The sequence below is a fragment of the Terrapene carolina genome, unplaced genomic scaffold (assembly GCF_002925995.2).
Source record: "Terrapene carolina triunguis isolate 2854851 unplaced genomic scaffold, T_m_triunguis-2.0 Scaffold558, whole genome shotgun sequence".
NCBI classification, from domain to species: domain Eukaryota; kingdom Metazoa; phylum Chordata; order Testudines; family Emydidae; genus Terrapene; species Terrapene triunguis.
The window spans coordinates 12,664,596-12,681,549 of record NW_020664909.1 but is presented as its reverse complement, the minus strand read 5'-3'; the positions used below and the strand labels follow the sequence as shown (position 1 = coordinate 12,681,549).

Genomic DNA, 16,954 nt, shown 5'->3' with positions numbered 1-16,954 from the left:
ACAAAAAAAAAAAAAAAAAAAAAAAAAAAAAAGCTGCGATCGTGATCGCGATCTGCGGCGGCAATTCGGCGGGAGGTCCTTTGCTCCCAGCGGGAGTGAGGGACCGTCCACCGAATTGCCGCTGAATACCTGGACGTGCCGCCCCTCTCTGCAGCGGCCGCCCCAAGCACCTGCTTGCCAGGCTGGTGCCTGGAGCCGGCCCTGCTGACCACTGGAGTCAAAGGTCTGACGCTGTGTTCAATTTCTTAAATTTTTCCATTAATTTTAACTCGTACAGTAATGGATTTGTGGATTTATTTGTAAAGTCTCCATACCCAAAAAGTGCGGTAAAGTTGGGAAGGATACCCTGTATTGTTCAGACATAACTAAGAATCCTTAGCTTTAAGTGCAAATCTAAACTCAACATTAACAAGCTGTGACCAATGCTAATAAAGAGAATCTTGCTTTATCCAAGTTAGCTATATATAGCTTCCACTCTATATAGACGAGAAGCAGCTTAGATAATCTCTTTGAGCCTTATTTCAGTGTCACCATTTCAGTTGTTTTTGTTTCCTTCCACCCTGCAGTTCTTGGGGAGATTTCTTGTTAGATGCGATTCCTGGGCTTGTGTTTGATACAGCGAAGGAAGATGTGGATCTACGGACAAGTATACCAAGGCAACTACTGATGGTAAAGAGATGAGATTGTGAGGGGAAATGTAGCATGAACTTCTGTATGTTAAAGAAATGTTCAGGAGAATGCAGCTCAATGCAACTCTCTTGGGGGAGAGGGATAGCTCAGTGGTTTGAGCATTGGCCTGCTAAACCCAGGGTTGTGAGTCTAATCCTTGAGGGGGCCATTTAGGGATTTGGGGCAAAAATCTATCGGGGGATTGGTCCTGCTTTGAGCAGAGGGTTGGACTAGATGACCTCCTGAGGTCCCTTCCAACCCTGATATTCTATGATTCCACGGTAGCCCTATTGACGTGTTGGCCCCATCACATAGTACCAAAACCACCTCCTTTTGAGGTTTGCAGTTCACCTCCATTTTCAACCCCAAGGAATAGGCCGCCCACAAGCCGTGTCTAGGTTGTTGAACTGCTCTCTCTACATATCCAACATGCTCCCAAGCTCCAACACTTTCCTCTCAGTCGTGGTGTTGTTTTGGGGTCCCTCTCAGGTGTCACTTCCTTCTGGCGGAATTCTTAGTGATGCTAAGACTTGTTTTCACTACCGGGGTAAGTTGACCTAAGTTACGCTACTCCTCTATGTGAATAACTTGATTTACCCCGGTGTCCTAACTGTGCTGCGTTGACGGGAGATGCTCTCTAGTCGACTTCCCTTACTCTTCTTGGGGAGCTGGAGTACTGGGGTTGACCAGAGAATGCTTTGCCATTGATTTTTTTTTTCACTTTTTCATGTAGGAAAAACAGTTCAAAGGGATACTGACAGCTCCAAATGTGAGCACTCTCCTCATGCAACTTCAAAGACTCCACACAGTAGCATGGTTCCCAGCATCTGTAATGCTTTGAGGATTTTGACCCATCCCTTCTCTAGTGAATTAGGATTGTCTCTGATAATTAACTCGGGCTCATTTGTGAGGGTCTGTGTGTGTTCAGCAGGTGGATATAGCTGACTCAACAAGGAGATTAAGCAGCTTTCTGAGAAGTCTTGCAGACCGGCTGGAAAACACCAAAGAACTGAGATCCTCGGACATGAAGAAGGATTTCATCATGAACCGATTACCGCCTTTCTTGGGGAACAGCTCTGATCCCTTGGCTCCAGGTGGCATTTAAGTTTACTCTTGATTCCCTTGGTGGGGGATTATGATGACTATCTGCATTGTGGTAGCATTAGAGGCCTCAGTTATGGGAGCAGCTCCCCATTCCGGTAGACACTTTGTGTGCAAACCAAATGCAGTCCTTGCGTGTAAGGCAAGAGACAACAGGTGGATGCAGCAGACAGATGGGAGCACAAGGTAGCAATGAGATGGTTATAATTAGTGTAATGAGCTCTGATGACAGCATATCAGCTGCCTAACCATGGCACCTGACTTGGCACTGGAGGAAATTTCTGAAGTTTTGCAGCAAGTGCTGTCAGTGATTAGATCACAGGGATTGCCAGGGTTCCTGCCAGTCCTTCCTACCCCTTGCTCTGCCACTGACTCTGTGTGTGAATCCTGGCAGGTCATTTTATCTGTGCTCCAGTTTCAGTTTAGCCTTCTGTAAAATGGGGCTAATCCCTAACCTTCCTGAAAGGAGGGATGCTGTGAGGCTTAACTAATGTCTGTTGTTGAACTGCTTTGAGATCCATGTGTTAAAGGTGCTGATTGGGGCAAAGTGATAATAGTAGATTCTTTACATATGATTGAATTTTGAACCGATTACTTTTCTATTTAAAATGAATGAAGCAAATGTTTAATGTTGTGCTTGATTGTTAGAATTACATATTTATTCTGAGGGCATATTGCTTTAACTGGGGGAGGTTGTTGCTAATATGCCACCTTGCTGTTGTAGCTATTGTATCTGATGAACCTGAATGTAAATGCCTCAGAATCTGAAAGAATGCTCTTTCCTCCCTGTATCTGAGAATAAGCAGAAGTCAAAAGTAGAGCTATTCATGCTTAGACTTTGTTAAGCTACAGGAAGAAAAAAGCTAAACAAAATTCTCAGCAAAGATTGGTTTGGTTTCCTTCCTTTCTGAAGGACAGTATGTTTTTCTCTTAGGTGGAAAATTACCAAAATTAGACAGCAAAATCAGATTGCGGTTTAAAGATCATGCCATAATTACAGTGGAACCTGATCAAGAAAATTCTGTAAGTATAATGAAACTGCCTCCATAGGTGCTTGCTGCTTTGTTGTGCTGTCCTGGACTATTTGTAGGAGTGTTTGTTTAGTTGCCCAGCATCTGATTAGGATTTGTCATGAGATTTCAGTGATGTAATGCAATTTTGTTCTACAATGTAGTGTTTTCATTTTGAAGTTCTACAAAGTAGAATTACTCAGGGATTTCGTGTACCATGCACAGAGCTTTCACCAGGAATTGGCAAGTGGCCTTAGATCCAGAAAAAGCCTGGTACCATATACTCAAATATCTCTTGCCACTCTCTGGCAAAGGAGATTTGCTTTTGAAACACATTATTTTCAAGATAGGACATTAAATAGGATTTAAAGTCACTTCACCTATCTAAAATGGAGAGTGTGATCCTTACCTCTTTTGTAAAGAGCTTTGAGATCTACTTATGAAAAGCACTATATAACAGCTAGGTCCTATTATTTAAGACCTTGTGCAAGAGGGTGCAGCTCTGTTGACTTCAGTGGGGCAGCCATGGCCTGCATTATGATTGTAAGTAACCCTCTGTCTCTGTTACCCTTTGCCCTTCCATGCTGGCTGTGGGTACTGAGTTGTTCCATGGAGGAGATGGTAACATCGTGGTCTCTGCTGAGTACTCTTGACACCGTGTAAACCAAGGCCTGCTGGCAGAGGTTTTTTCGGAGGGGATGGGGGTTAGTGGAGAAAGGATCTAGATTGACAGTTGTAGAAACTAGTCTTCTGTCTACAGCACAGGTACAACAGGTAGTACGAGCTTCCTTGTCTTAACCTATTGATGGCTTTAGTTATGGAGGCTGTATCTACCCATGGTCCTTTCAGCCTCACATGGTCAAGGGGAGACTAGATGCCTGCCCCCACACACATCTGCTCAGCATTGTAGGCTGAAAAATAGAAGTCTCTGAAAGTCACTTCTTCAAGACTAGCATTCTGCAACCTCATCTCCACTAAAGCAGGTGGCACCCGGACTAGGGTGGGTAGTTAAGAGTTCCTGGGTTAGTCTTAAAATGAGCTGCTTAAGTAAGGAGGTAATTAGATGTGATCAAAGCAATTAACTTACCCTGTCTTGTATGATAATGGTTTTCCTCCTGCTGTCTTTTAGGATGAGCTTTGCAAAGAGATGGTTTATGTCTATCACTCTTTAAAGAACAGGAGAGAGAGGCACATGATGGGGAATGAGGATGATGACACTTGTGAAGAAGGGATATCCGAGGTTTGTTGTTTATTCTGTTTAGTTAGATGTGCCCATCAGTGCTTAGCGTGCCCCATAACCAGCCCTAAATGGTTAACAGAGCGGACTGTACCCCTGCAACAAAGGGAAAGGAAGCTCTACAGCTTCGCATGTTTAAATTGTTTCCCCAAGTTAGGCTTCATGTAGATTTGTTCTGCAGGGTTTAATTCACTTGCTCTCTAGTCAAGATGTGCTGGAGGATTAGCAGAAACTCATTGCTTTTCTCACTCCCCCTTCTATGTGCTCTGCTGCCCTCTCTCTCAAGACTAGTCGGACGTGAGGGGAAGGGGCAGAAGCCAAGTGAGGGCACACTGCACCCAATTCTAAAAACCAGCCAGAATAGCTGGATGTTTCTACCAGATATTTCACTGCTGTTCGTTTTAATACTAAAACAACGAGGAGTCTGATGGCATCTTAAAGACTAACAGATTTATTTGGGCATAAGTTTTTGTGGATATGCCCAAATAAATCTTTTAGTCTTTAAGGTGCCACCGGACTCCTCGTTGTTTTTGTGGATACAGACTAACATAGCTACCCCTCTGATACTTGTTTTAACACTGGTGACATTTCAAATGTTCACCATTAGGTTCCACAGTCAACACCTTACTGAGTTAAATAGCGGTGTTCCACCCATAGGTCTTCGTTTCTCTCAGTCTGTTTGCAGACTCTGGCAGTGCCGTTCAAAAGGGTTTACTCTGGGCAACAGAGCTAGTCAGTTTTTGTTTTTTGTTCAAATAACCTCTTACATTCTGTAGAGACCAGACCGTGTGTTGTCTCTGTCTGACCCCTGCACTTCACATTCGATGTGATTTCTTAAAACTCATGCAATAGTGCCAACAGAAAATGCTGCTTTTTTTTTTTTTTTAAATCTAAACTTCATGAAGATATCTTCCTTTAGAGCGCCTGTGATTGGTGCTTTTATCGCTACTCCTGAAGGGATCCTCCCTTTCTTGCTCAGGACAATGTTGATGACTTCAACAGTGTGACTAGCCTTCGCTTCATTTGGGATCGTGTATATTTTACTGAGCTGACTGTCAGTGCCTCTGGGATGTCAGAATGTCTGATTAACATCAATCTGACCCAACTAAAGCTTTGACCTGGAAGAGTTGAGAATGCAGGATTCTTCAGAAACAGCTACGCTGTACAAAATATTTAGAGGCAAAAGATATTGTAGGCTATTTGTCTAGCACTTGTTTTTTGCTTTGGTAATTGGAACCAGGCTTTACATATGCCCTCATAACTCTTGTACGTGGGTTGTATAACTTAAATTTTGCTGTGCCACCTCAAATAGTCTCACTTTGATTGGCATTTTAATGTAATAACACAGGCCCTGTTTATACTAGAGGAATTTGGTGTGCTTGACTGCTATCTCACGGTTTGCTACAAATGCAGGTGTCTATGCTCACGATTTCTTCCCTGGCACACAGGTATCCTGCACTGGCTTTGGGATTAGACTTCATCTAGGCAAGTCTAATCATTGTGTGGGTCCAAGGCAAGGCCTGGCACAAATCCCACAAGGCACCTGACATTGCTGCAGTGAGGACTCCGAGTAGAACAGGGTCACAACAAAGCCCCCCCCCCCCCCCCATATATCAAGTATCGCCAGGGTATGGAGTCTCCAACCCATGCCTTCTGATGGCTGATACATCCCTTGAGAGCTCCACTGCAGGGGCAACTGCTGGATTACACAGAGAAAAGAGGAAAAAACAGCAAGAAACAAATGACAAGAATGAAAGTGAAGCTCTATCTCTCCCTGTGCACTCAGCCTAAGGGAGGATGTGGTCAATGGAAAAACCTTCAGGCCCATGACAACTATGTGAGCACAGGTTGTGGCTATCTACACGTGGTCTTTAAAGTAGGCAGTGGTGCAACCCAAAAATATGAATGAGGTAAACATATGTGACACCCTCCCTCAAGAGCCACTATGCCCTGGGGACGAGAGTCCAGCTGTTAGCACGTGCTTCATGTTCCCAGAACAGGATACCTACTGGGGATGCTCTGCACTGTTGGTGTTTGCACTTGCATCACATCAGTAGTGAGCTGTGTGTTAAAACACACATGATGTTGTGGGAGAGACTTTGTAAAATATCTACATGTTGTTTCAATTAGGCCTCAATTCTACCCTTGCCTGATTTTTTTTTTTTTTGGGGGGTGGGGTAATTTCCTTTTCAGACTCATGGATTACGTTTTCCTTTACCTCACATGGATGCATTGAAGCAAATCTGGAGAGGTGCTACTGTCGCTGTTAAGGAACTGAGCCTTAAATCAGATGCAGAGAAAGAGAACCTTGTGTTATCACTCTGGGCTGAATGTCTCATCGAGGTAATCTGAATCTGTCAAAAATCAGCCATGTTCCTGGAGCCTGACCGTTCAGCCTTGGCGTATGTACTGACAAAGGACCATCTGAGTCCTCCTCTTCTAGGGAGCTGCTGCCTTGTATTGACAGCAAAGTAAAAAATGGCAAATAGTACAATATACAATCTAGTGCTGTATTTCTTTTTTAAAGAGGCTTCAAAATCACCCTCTTCTGCTTGCCTTAGGGAAATCTAAATCCAAAAGGCAGGGTGGCTTTTATGGCTTGAAATTTTAAATGTAAAATGAGGATAATTTAGGCAGAGGGACACAGTCAGTGTAGCAGGAAAGGAGAAGAATTGGTCAAAAATTGTAATATCACAGCAACTGCAGACTGAGCAGTGAAGCCTACATATAGCAAAGTTCACTTTTTAAAGTGAAAATTCTGTAAAAGGCCTTTGTACTTAAATATGTGCCCTCTTGGAAGGAGTGGGTCTGTCTCACACCTGCTAAAACCAAAAGAACTATTTTAAGTGAGTAATTCCTTTGTGACGGTTTGTTTGGTAAGAGTCCCTGCAGTTTAGCACACCTCCCATCACCATGATTCTTGCTTTAGCTGTCTCATGCATTAAGAGCAGAGTTCAACTCCCTGTATTTAATGCCTCTAGAAAATTGTGCCTCCCGGTACTAGTGCCTTTTTGCACTAAGGGTTAGATGTGCAAAGAGGAACTGAGGGATCTAATCTTATGCATTCCAACACCAAGAGTAGGCTGCCTAAGAAAGGCAGAGGAAAGAGGTGCAGTTTAATCTCTACCCCTCAAAGCAACCTAGGTGGTGGTGCTGCTGTCCCCTGACTTCTACACAATAGCTCAGTGGTTAGAACACTAAAGATGGGGGAGACCTGGCTTCAAATCCCCAAACCAGTGTGTCTAGTGTACTCTGACCTTCAGTCTCTCCCATTGAAGTTGTTCCTCTTAAGGGATTAAAGTGGCTTTGCACATGCACAGTGGTGAAAATTTAGATGCCTGCAGGGTGAGGGAAACAAGGTTGTCAGGCTCTAAATGCCTAATGTGGCAGAGGGCTGGATCCACTAAGGGAGTCATTCAATAAGAAACAGGTCCACTGCAATGAGCATCTAGTAAAATTGTGTTGCACATCTCACAGGTTTGCCACATTCACCTAATTAGGTTGACAGTTACTTTTTATTGTTAGTCAGTTTTACTTAGTAAACAACGTGTTTTCACTCCTTGTCCAATCTCAACCATGGTGACTTTTCTTGGGTAAATGTCTCACTAGGTCATAGAATTTAACTACAGCACAAAGCCATGCTGAAAATTAAACCCAGTGAGACTATCAGCCTTGGTTCTCAAATACCCATCTTATTTTTGCTCCTCCATACTCCACCTCCAAGCACTGCACACCATGTCTGTCTTTTTCTTACTCAGATTAGGGAAGTTTTGGTCTAGGTTTTCTTAATGCACCAATGCTTTTTTGCTGATCCTGCTTGGTCTCGACCAATAAGTAAGGGAATGTATATAGCACTGGGCCAAAAGCTACTTCTTGGCTGAAATCTCAGCTGATGGGTGGTTTTTGTGTGTGCTAATTTTAACATCCAACATGGAGCAAACATTGTGGCCTCTGACACATTTTTAAAATATGCCTACCTGCCTTTTGTTACACAGCATAGTAGAAGAATTTAAAGTATGGCCATTAGTTACCTAGAAGCTGAAGGGTGACTACAAACAAAGCCAGGATTGTTACAATAAGCTGAACTACCCAGTGGCAAATAATGTGACTAACTCCCATTTCAAGCCTTCAGTTGTCTTTGCTCTCATCTCATGTAACTCACTATTTGCTTGGGTTTTCCCCCATAAACAGGGCCCCTGCTTCAAACAACTAAGGTGGGGCGACAGGACTAGTCCAAGTAAATGACTCGTGGTAAGGCAGACTAACCTGTTTATACAGCTGTGCCCATCAACTAGGAAGTGAGCCTGCCTGTAAAGAGGCAGAGATAAGTACAAAACCATTCATGCTGCTTGGTGTCCCTTACCTCAGACACAAAAACACAACTCTGGCTATAGCTGTGTTTTCTGGCCCTGGGGAAACAAACAGGTTAAAAAAATTGTGCCTTTTCTCCACAGCCTTGGGAGATAACTGGTTACCTCAATGCTACCCCATCCCCAACTTTTTTTGAAAAAGGTAACACACCAGGATGTTGTAGGAAATATTATAGTTACTTAAGACCTATCATAACACGCTAACAAAAAAATACCTTCCGCTGAAGAGGTGACTGAATTTCAGGGATGAGTGAAGCATTGAAACAGCATTAGAAAATTTTAAAGGTAGCAACTCTGATGCAATTTAGCTAGACACTCCTATTCGTGGAAGAAGTGCCATTAATTTTAGTGACCATAATGGCATATCTTCCATATGCTGGTACTCTGAAATGGCTTCACAAAACTGAGGGTCAAAGGTAAACATGCTGATATTGAACATCCTGTTGTAATAATTGTTCCTATGGCATAAGAATGTTTGCATTATTTTAATATGAAGATTTTTAAGCCATGGGGGGAGAGAGGTGTCATTCAGTGTATATATGCCATTTGTTTAAATGCTATAACTGGTGTTCTTGGGAAGGAAGTCACTCTTCAGCGATTTTTGTGCCTTACTGGCTTAGCTAAAAACAAAAATTATTGCATTTACACAGTACAAAATACTACAAGCTAAAGAATCCCCCAGAAGTTTTTACAATTAAAATATACATGCTTTACTTTATTATATAACACTGATACACCAGCTGTGATCTACTCATTGTTTTGAGGGAAAAGGGATTATATTACAACTAGAAAGCACAAATATTTAAAACTTATGTGGTATATTGACAGACTTTCATAGAAAAATCTACACAAGTGCTTTAGTGAGAAAATATATACAGTCACAAACCTAGTCACTTACAGATCTGTATTTGATTTTGGCTTTTAGAATGTAAAAGTAAATAAGTGCAAGTAGGTACAGGTATTCAAAATATATCACTCTAGAATTCTCCCTTATACAAAAATAATCTTACACCTGTTTCACTTTCCTGTGGCAAAAATTTGACTTCTTTTGGCTTTAGGATGAGCCATTAACACAAAATAGCTATAGGAAACAATACAATCGTTCACGTTTTGGTTTAGCTAATCTGTACTCCTCCTTTCATAGTTTAATAATCAATACAAAAAGCACACGAGCCAGAGAAGATACCTCACTTAGAAAGCATTACATATTGAACTGCATTTAGGAAGACCCCACTTCTAGGGGAACTTTAAAATTCCATTATGAACACTTTTCTCCAATGGGTGAAAGAATAAACCGAAAACCATGGAGCCCTCTTAATACAATCTGCCTCACATAAATAGTTAACACTTTTCCCTCAGAAATGAAATGCAAATATGTTCTTTATTAACTGAAAAAAACGTTGCATAGCATTGAGATTTCACTGAAGGGTGTACTTCTGGAAGTCACCAGCATCTTCAGGTCTTTTCCTAAAGAATGAGCAGTTGCTTCAGCTGAGGTATACAATGCTGATGAGCCTCACGGAAGTTAGCATGCATCAGGTTGCTTCTTTAACCTTGCCGCAGCACAAGGTATTAGTTAGCACACATACAAGATAGATTTGTTTTGTAAAGGTGCTATTGAATATACTGTGGTTTTAAGACCAAAATGTATTGCATTAATTTAACCTCTATACTCAGCAAGTCCTTCTAGAAAGCTAGCCAGATCCAGTATAGATTGGCATGTACGACTCTCTACCTGTATATGAAAGTCTACTTTCTACCCTGACTCAGGGGCTGGCACCTGATGGGTGGAGATAGGCCCCTGAATCCAAAAACTATTATGGTTTAATGCAATACTTCTTAAGATAAGGGCTAAATTTTACCCAGGTGGCCAATGATCTGGAATTCCAGTGCTTGGTTAGAACAGACTAAAGTGTATTGTATCGAGATGATTTTTGTGATTAAAATTTGATCCTAAATCACCAGAGCGTCTCCTTTAACTTTTGAGGAGAAAGGAAAATCTAGTTCATATTATACCCTAAAAGGTGACACAGGAAAGGCTATTTAGAAATAAACTGCCAAGTTGTTGCGACTGTATCATATCTTTGCCTTCACTTAAAGATTAACAGGACTAGTGAATGTTAAAGGAACATAGGCTTAAATGGTGCCTTAAGAAGAGGAAGACCTCAACATGGAGTCATGTGTGAATATTAGAAAAAACCATTACATTAACCTCACCTCGCCAATGTGCAAAATTCAATTGTTTGGGAGTCAGTGTCTAATAGGAAGAAGTAGAGTGGACTTGCTGAGTAACATTCCAGTGGCATGTGACTTCAGTAGTTCCTTCTCTCAAACAGAGTGTTCATAACACACTTAGGTCCATATTCCCAGGATCTTTGTAGTGGTTTTTACTCACAATATTTCAATGTCCCATTTCTGTGAGAATTCACTCTCCAGGGGGTGATTTACAATTACGTAGTTCTTGTCATAATAATTTCCTCCTAAAAATAGACGTTCATTAAGGCAAGGTTAATGCAGCATCCTTATAAACAAAACAAATAGACTGCCGGTTGTTCAATTGAGAGAGAGAGAGAGAGAGAGTGTGTGTGTGTGTATATATATATATATAGTACATTGAAAATTGTCTATAAAATACAGAAAACTCGTTGCAAAGTTACTCAGACTTCTAAGCTTTAAAGTGAATCTGTTGTTAAAAATGGACTTTTTCCTAGCACAATCAAAAGCTGTATGAGGTTTTAGAGGTGGAGAGTGGTTTACTGTCACTGGGAGTACAGCATTGACTCTTCGTGCGTTAATTTATTCAGCTGTAAAATAGCTACAGTACCTGTCACTCTGTCCGATGGCATACAGGTGCAGTGTCTTAATGAAATGTTCATAAAGAGCAGGAGCTCTCCACCTTCCAATCCCTCTTTTGGATTTATCTGCTCTTGAGGGCTCTCAGCTTCTTTCCACTTTAAACACCACTACTGTACTTGTCAACTCCACCCTGTGTCTCCTCTACTCACTCTCTCCATCATTTCTTCCTCTCTGCTCTCCAAGTCTGTACCCTCAATCTTCACTTGACCCCTCCTCCACTGTCAAATTCGAGTGCCTTGAATTTTTCACCTCAATCCCCTCCACTCAGAGCCTTTGAATGGGGAGGGTAGTAGCATTCAAAGGTTACACACAACCTCTTCACAACAAAGGGTCTCTTCTCCCTATTCATTCTCCTCCATGTCTCTGCTGCCTTTGTACTCCTGACCCCTCGTGGAGATCTTTGTCCTGGGTTTTCTGTGATTGTACCCTTTTTCTCCTCACCTTGCTGGTTGTACCTTATGTCCTTTCCTGGAGACACAGGTCACTAAAATACTGATCATAGAAATGAGAGGTGGGATAGACCTATAACAACGTCAGCAGGCTTATTCTATACAGCATTGTATGTCACAGTACAGTTTCTGGTTCTTAAAACTAGACCTGATAAACAGTCTCAAGCAAAGGGTTTGCTACCGTTTCCCTTTGGAAATCACTAGAGAGCCTATTTCCCCCCTCATATTCATCCTAAATCTCACTCCCTTCATCCCAGTGCTCCTAACTGTTTCCTTATATAGTCTTCTCTGAACTCTCTCCATTTTGTCAATAGATTTCTTGCATTATAGCACTCAGAAACAAACGTTAAGATTTCAGCTGCCAGTTTCATGCATATTGGCCAAATAAGAGTTACATAATTGCCAGAGAGATAGAAAGCGCTCTCTCAGTTTTATTATTTCCCTTAGAAGGATTTTTAGTTTCAAGTGTACCTCTGTGCTCAGGAAAAGCCTTTTTGCCAGGGTGAAGAATTGAGGAACTGTAGAAATGAAAATTGGCTCTCAGCCATTCCCTTAAATGCATTTCTACTTCTTGTAACTGGCAAATCCAGAGCTACTGCTACAACTATCAGCACCTTTTACAGGTGTAGAATGTCACAATCCTGAGCCAGGGTTTGTTCTCTCCAGCCAGAGGCCTTTCATTTTCGGTTTCCCACTTGACTCCAGGTAGCATAGACGATTCCTGTGTTAGAGCTACCGTGCATTTTGCATTAACAGGTCACAAACCGTAAATACCAAAGAGTTAAATGCTCCTAGGGACCTGCTATTTATAACTGCATTTTAAATTTCTTTTCAGACACCCAAAGAATATAGTATTCATCAACTATATTATTCCTGAACCAACCTGGTCACTTCAATATTAGATCCTGCATTAAATAAAGCAGCACAGGTTTAAACAATTTCAACATGTATCCTGTCAAATAGACGCTGCTTTTTAAAATGTCTGATTTCATATTTTAAAACCTGTCATCTATGTTGCTAATAAGGACAATTTTGTATTTAATGATTTAGGATCAAGCTATGCACAACAAAATTAATGATTAATTAAAATTAAAACTTAGGAGCCCGAATTACTCTTAATTTAACCCCAGTGGGCTAGGAACTCTTTATTGGTGCTGATATATTTTTCATTGTGTCCGTAAGTTCTAGTTGCAAGAATCAAGAAGCTTTAATCATTGACAGCAGCATCAGTAAAATTTTAAATAAAGTGAACTATATTTTAAAAACAAAGGTGGTCTTGGACATTTTCTCTCCCATTTACCATTGTGCAAACCATTTCCTGCATTTGTGACTGTATAACACCCCTCGGGTAGCTACAGCAATTGGTTACATGGAAAAGGATTAATAAAGTAATGTATTTTTAGCTCTTTTAAAGCACCTCAACAGCTGGAAATGAAGAGGAGACAGTACTATCAGATCAGCTTGCTCTCTGCTCACCATGGTTAGAGAATCACTGTACCATTACATGCTCCCAGGGCTAACACACTATTGGCAGGACTTGAGAAATTCTGCTTCCTAAACAGCAATACCCCCTTTTAGCTGCACTTCCTGCAACACAGTTCTGCCCAGCAAGAATCAGATGTAGAGCCCAGGTTGCCTAACTCCTAGTCCTATGTGCCAACCACTATCCTGAAAATTTTAAGAGCAAATAATCTGCCCTCCCGAGTGGCTGTGCAGCTTATTTACACTCTACTCCTGCTGTCATTAAAAAGTACATGGCAATAAGATCTTGCTCTTTATTACAATAGTTGAAAGTGAGGCTCTACCACAGCATACTAGAAAGATTCAGTATGAAGAAGCCACTGGATACGAATCTGGCTTTACACCGGGCAATGTATATAGATTGGTATTTTACATTTTTTGGCTGTTTTTCATTGTACAAAATAGGGTTATGGTAACAGGGGTGGGAGTTTTGTTAGGACATAAAATTGCATTTTCATCTTGTACAAATGCTGCTTCCAGACATTGTCTTTCTGCTCTCCCTAAAGTAAAACTGATAAGTGGCTGGTCAAACAGCTGGGATCAGCTACAAGGAGCAATGTTAAAAAACAAACAAAACAAACCTGTGTTTTTCTACAGTTTTTTTTTTCTAAATTCATCTGCAATGTAGTTTTCAAAATGTTCCCCTTAGTAAATGTTAGTTGTGAAGTGGAAACTGGTGAAAGTTACCAAGATTTAGGGAGTTATGGAATAGCATGACTGTGCTTTTCTCAGTCTCATACACTAAAAGTGATTGACAAAAATACATAGTTGTGGATTAGAACATCTGTCACCTTACCCAACAGAGTAAATGGACTGTTTAATATTGTGCAAGCTGGTCGAGGGTACAGACAACTGGAACAACCCAGCCAGCCACAACTGCCTACAGCAAAAACATGCATTTATAATAGCAGATGAGCTTTTTAGTACCTTTGACATCCAGAACCAGTTGATCACTGAGGTACGAACTGATGGTTCCATCCTTATTGAGTCTCCACTTCTGCCTAGCCTTTCCATGTTCTGTCCACAGTGCTACTTTAGCTCCAGGTAGGTCTCTGCCACTGACAATATCAAGACATGCAGCAATAGCCTAAGAGATTTGGAGAGGAAAAAAAATAACAGTAGAATCTGGTTATTGCGACCATGACATCTCAAAATAAAAGTGTTGTAATTAGCAATAGACCCCACCACTAAGCTCTGAGCAGATTACATTCATCACATTTACAACTAATAGCTTGTTCACTGGGTAGATTAGCATACATTATTCCTGACATTTCTAAAGGTAAATAATCACCGTTTTATTTTAATTAATTAAGTAGAACTTTCAGGCAGGCTTTATACAAGAAAAAGAAAACCACAAGCAATTCTTCACTCCTTCCTTTGCAGGTCACTTTTAAATATCTGAAGGCCTTACTGGGTACATGTACAGAGTCAGCAGACGCAAACCTTCCAACCCAGGTCGAAAGACTTGGGCTAGAGGGGCTCGTGCTAACTCTCTAAGAATAGCTGTGCAGACAGCGCTTAAGCCTAGGAAGGGAGTGGGCTTCACAGCCCGAGCCACAACTTCAATACGCTGTCTACACAGCTATTTTTAGAGTGCTAGCGTGAGTCCCGCTACCTCGAGTCTGTCAATCTGGGCGACTCACTGCCATGGCCTATGTAGACATACCCATTGTGACCGTCTTTTATGCAGACTGGAGAGACAGTGCAAGGCCTTCACAATGTGCACACTGCCAGGGTGGATTAATTTTAATTATGATTTAAATTAGCAAGCAGGAAACCTTGATTTAAACAATCTATTTTAATCGTGTTTCAATTTGTATTTTAGTTATTTCCTTAAAGATTCATTCTCATTGGGTTGATAAAACCTGGATTTGAAGTTAAATATAGCCTTGACACTAAATTTGGTGCTTCTTTTTGCTAACCAGGAGTATGCAGTATACCAGTGGTCACCAACTGGTCGATCGCGATCTCGGGTGGTGCAAGCACCATCCCCGCAGCTCCCATTGGCCAGCACCCCGAACCCCCTCCTGCACCCCAACACTCTGCCACAACCCGGAGCCCCCTCCTGTACCCAGCCGAGAGCCCCCTCCCACACTGCAAACCCCTCAGCCCTAGCCCAGAGCCTGCACCCCCTCCCAAACTCCAAACCCCTACCCCAGCCCAGTGAAAGCGAGTTGGGGAGAGCTAGCAACGGGGGGGGGGGAGATGGAGTGATCGGGGCAAGGCTTTGGGGAAGGGCCGCGGTAGATCCTGCGTTGCCCTTAAATTCAAAAAGTGCTCTTGGGCGTAAAAAGGTTGGAGACCACTGCACCATACCTATACACGTATTTCTATAGCTTAACTTGCATTCATTCAGTTTCTTAATTTTTATGTTTTTTTCATTATGTTGGGAAATGGTGAATTAAAAAGAAAAACCTCAGAAATATATCAAAGTGATTTGTGTCAAGCACTATTTGGATGGAAATTCAAATTAAATCAAAAGTGCATAAAAGACAGCATTTGATTATTTTAAATTAAATGTGCTGGACACATGGAAAAAGAAAGTTTATCAAAACATGTTTTGCATTTAAAACAAAATGATTTATTAAACAGGTGAAGTATTATCTGTAGTTAGTGAACTGAACAGATTGTTTTGCGTCACCATGTCCTTCAAGATTTTAGAAGTAGAAGATCTCATGTTCTCACACCTTGTTTTCATTCATAGATTGGAAGAGGTAAACAAACTTTTCTGCTCCTTCAATTTCCAATTAGTTTAACTTTGAATGAACTAGTCACTGAACTGAACTACCTGAATAAATCAATATGTAAAAAAATATTCTCTGCGCCTGCAGAAGAGGCTACTACTGTCAAAAGCTGGTTTAGCACGTCAACGAACTCTAGTTCCAGGTGCTCAGCCAGTGACTTCCACCAGTTCAGTGGTTTGACTTTCTTAAACTTGTCAGCAAATATGTATTGCTTAATATTATTGTGTATTTTATTTAAATTATATTAATAGATTACAATAAGTTGAGACCTTAACATGGGTTGACAATTTTAAAAAACAGACCTGCATTTAAATTTAAACCAAAAAAACCTTATTTAAATGTTTAAAAATCATTGATTTTTATCCACTCCGGGAGCAGGAGGAGGAGCACTCCTCTTGCACATGTGTTGCTCCAGGAGGAATTTGGTCTCCCCAAGGCAGAATTCAGCCAAAATCACTCCCTGGGGACCTGCACTGGGCTCCACTCAGGGTTGTGTCGAACAGCACAACTACGCATCAGAACTGCAGTTTTTCCTCCTTCAACTCAATTTATATAATTACCATTGTATGGATTAATACAATTTATATAATTTTTACTGAGACGATACTGCCAGCATATTACTATTACACAAGCAAAGCAAAATGAGGAAGGATGGTGCCCAGTGGTTAAGGTGCTAACCTGGGACTTTGGAAACCCAGGTTCAAGTTCCATTCCCTGCTCCACCACAGACTTCCTGTGTGACCCTGGGAAAGTTACTTTGTCTTGTGCTTCCGTTCCCATCTGTTAAATGGGGATAATAGCACTTCCTTACCTAATGGAGGTGTTGTGAGGAGAAACGCATTAAAGATTATGAAGTGCTCAGATATTATGGAAGTGGGGGGCCATTAAAAAGTACCTAACAGATAGAAAGCAAAACACAACGGGGAATCAGAGAGTGTCGTAATATGTCCAGAGGTACATTTTCATCTCAATGCACAGACGTTTACACAAGAAGTGA

At 41.4% G+C, this 16,954-nt stretch overlaps 2 protein-coding genes across 3 annotated transcripts in view; one reads left to right on the top strand and one right to left on the bottom strand.

Moving 5' to 3' along the window:
• The window catches only part of RIOX2 (ribosomal oxygenase 2), a 27,511-nt gene extending 20,716 nt beyond the window's left edge, over positions 1–6,795 (top strand). The window contains exons 6-10 of one of the 2 annotated variants that reach the window (XM_024198754.3): positions 567–669; positions 1,601–1,763; positions 2,705–2,793; positions 3,910–4,020; positions 6,211–6,795. In XM_024198754.3, coding sequence (XP_024054522.2) covers positions 567–669; positions 1,601–1,763; positions 2,705–2,793; positions 3,910–4,020; positions 6,211–6,369 — 625 coding nt within the window. In that variant the 3' untranslated portion in view covers positions 6,370–6,795. Of the gene's footprint in view, positions 1–566; positions 670–1,597; positions 1,764–2,704; positions 2,794–3,909; positions 4,021–6,210 lie in introns of both variants that reach the window. The other variant, XM_024198753.3, reaches the window with a different exon arrangement.
• Positions 6,796–10,766: 3,971 nt separating this feature from the next.
• CRYBG3 (crystallin beta-gamma domain containing 3) overlaps positions 10,767–16,954 on the bottom strand; it is a 131,272-nt gene continuing 125,084 nt past the window's right edge. The window contains exons 21-22 of the mRNA XM_024198751.2: positions 14,141–14,300; positions 10,767–10,867 (exon numbers count right to left, since the gene is read on the bottom strand). Coding sequence (XP_024054519.2) covers positions 10,779–10,867; positions 14,141–14,300 — 249 coding nt within the window. The 3' untranslated portion in view covers positions 10,767–10,778. The remainder of the gene's footprint in view (positions 10,868–14,140; positions 14,301–16,954) is intronic.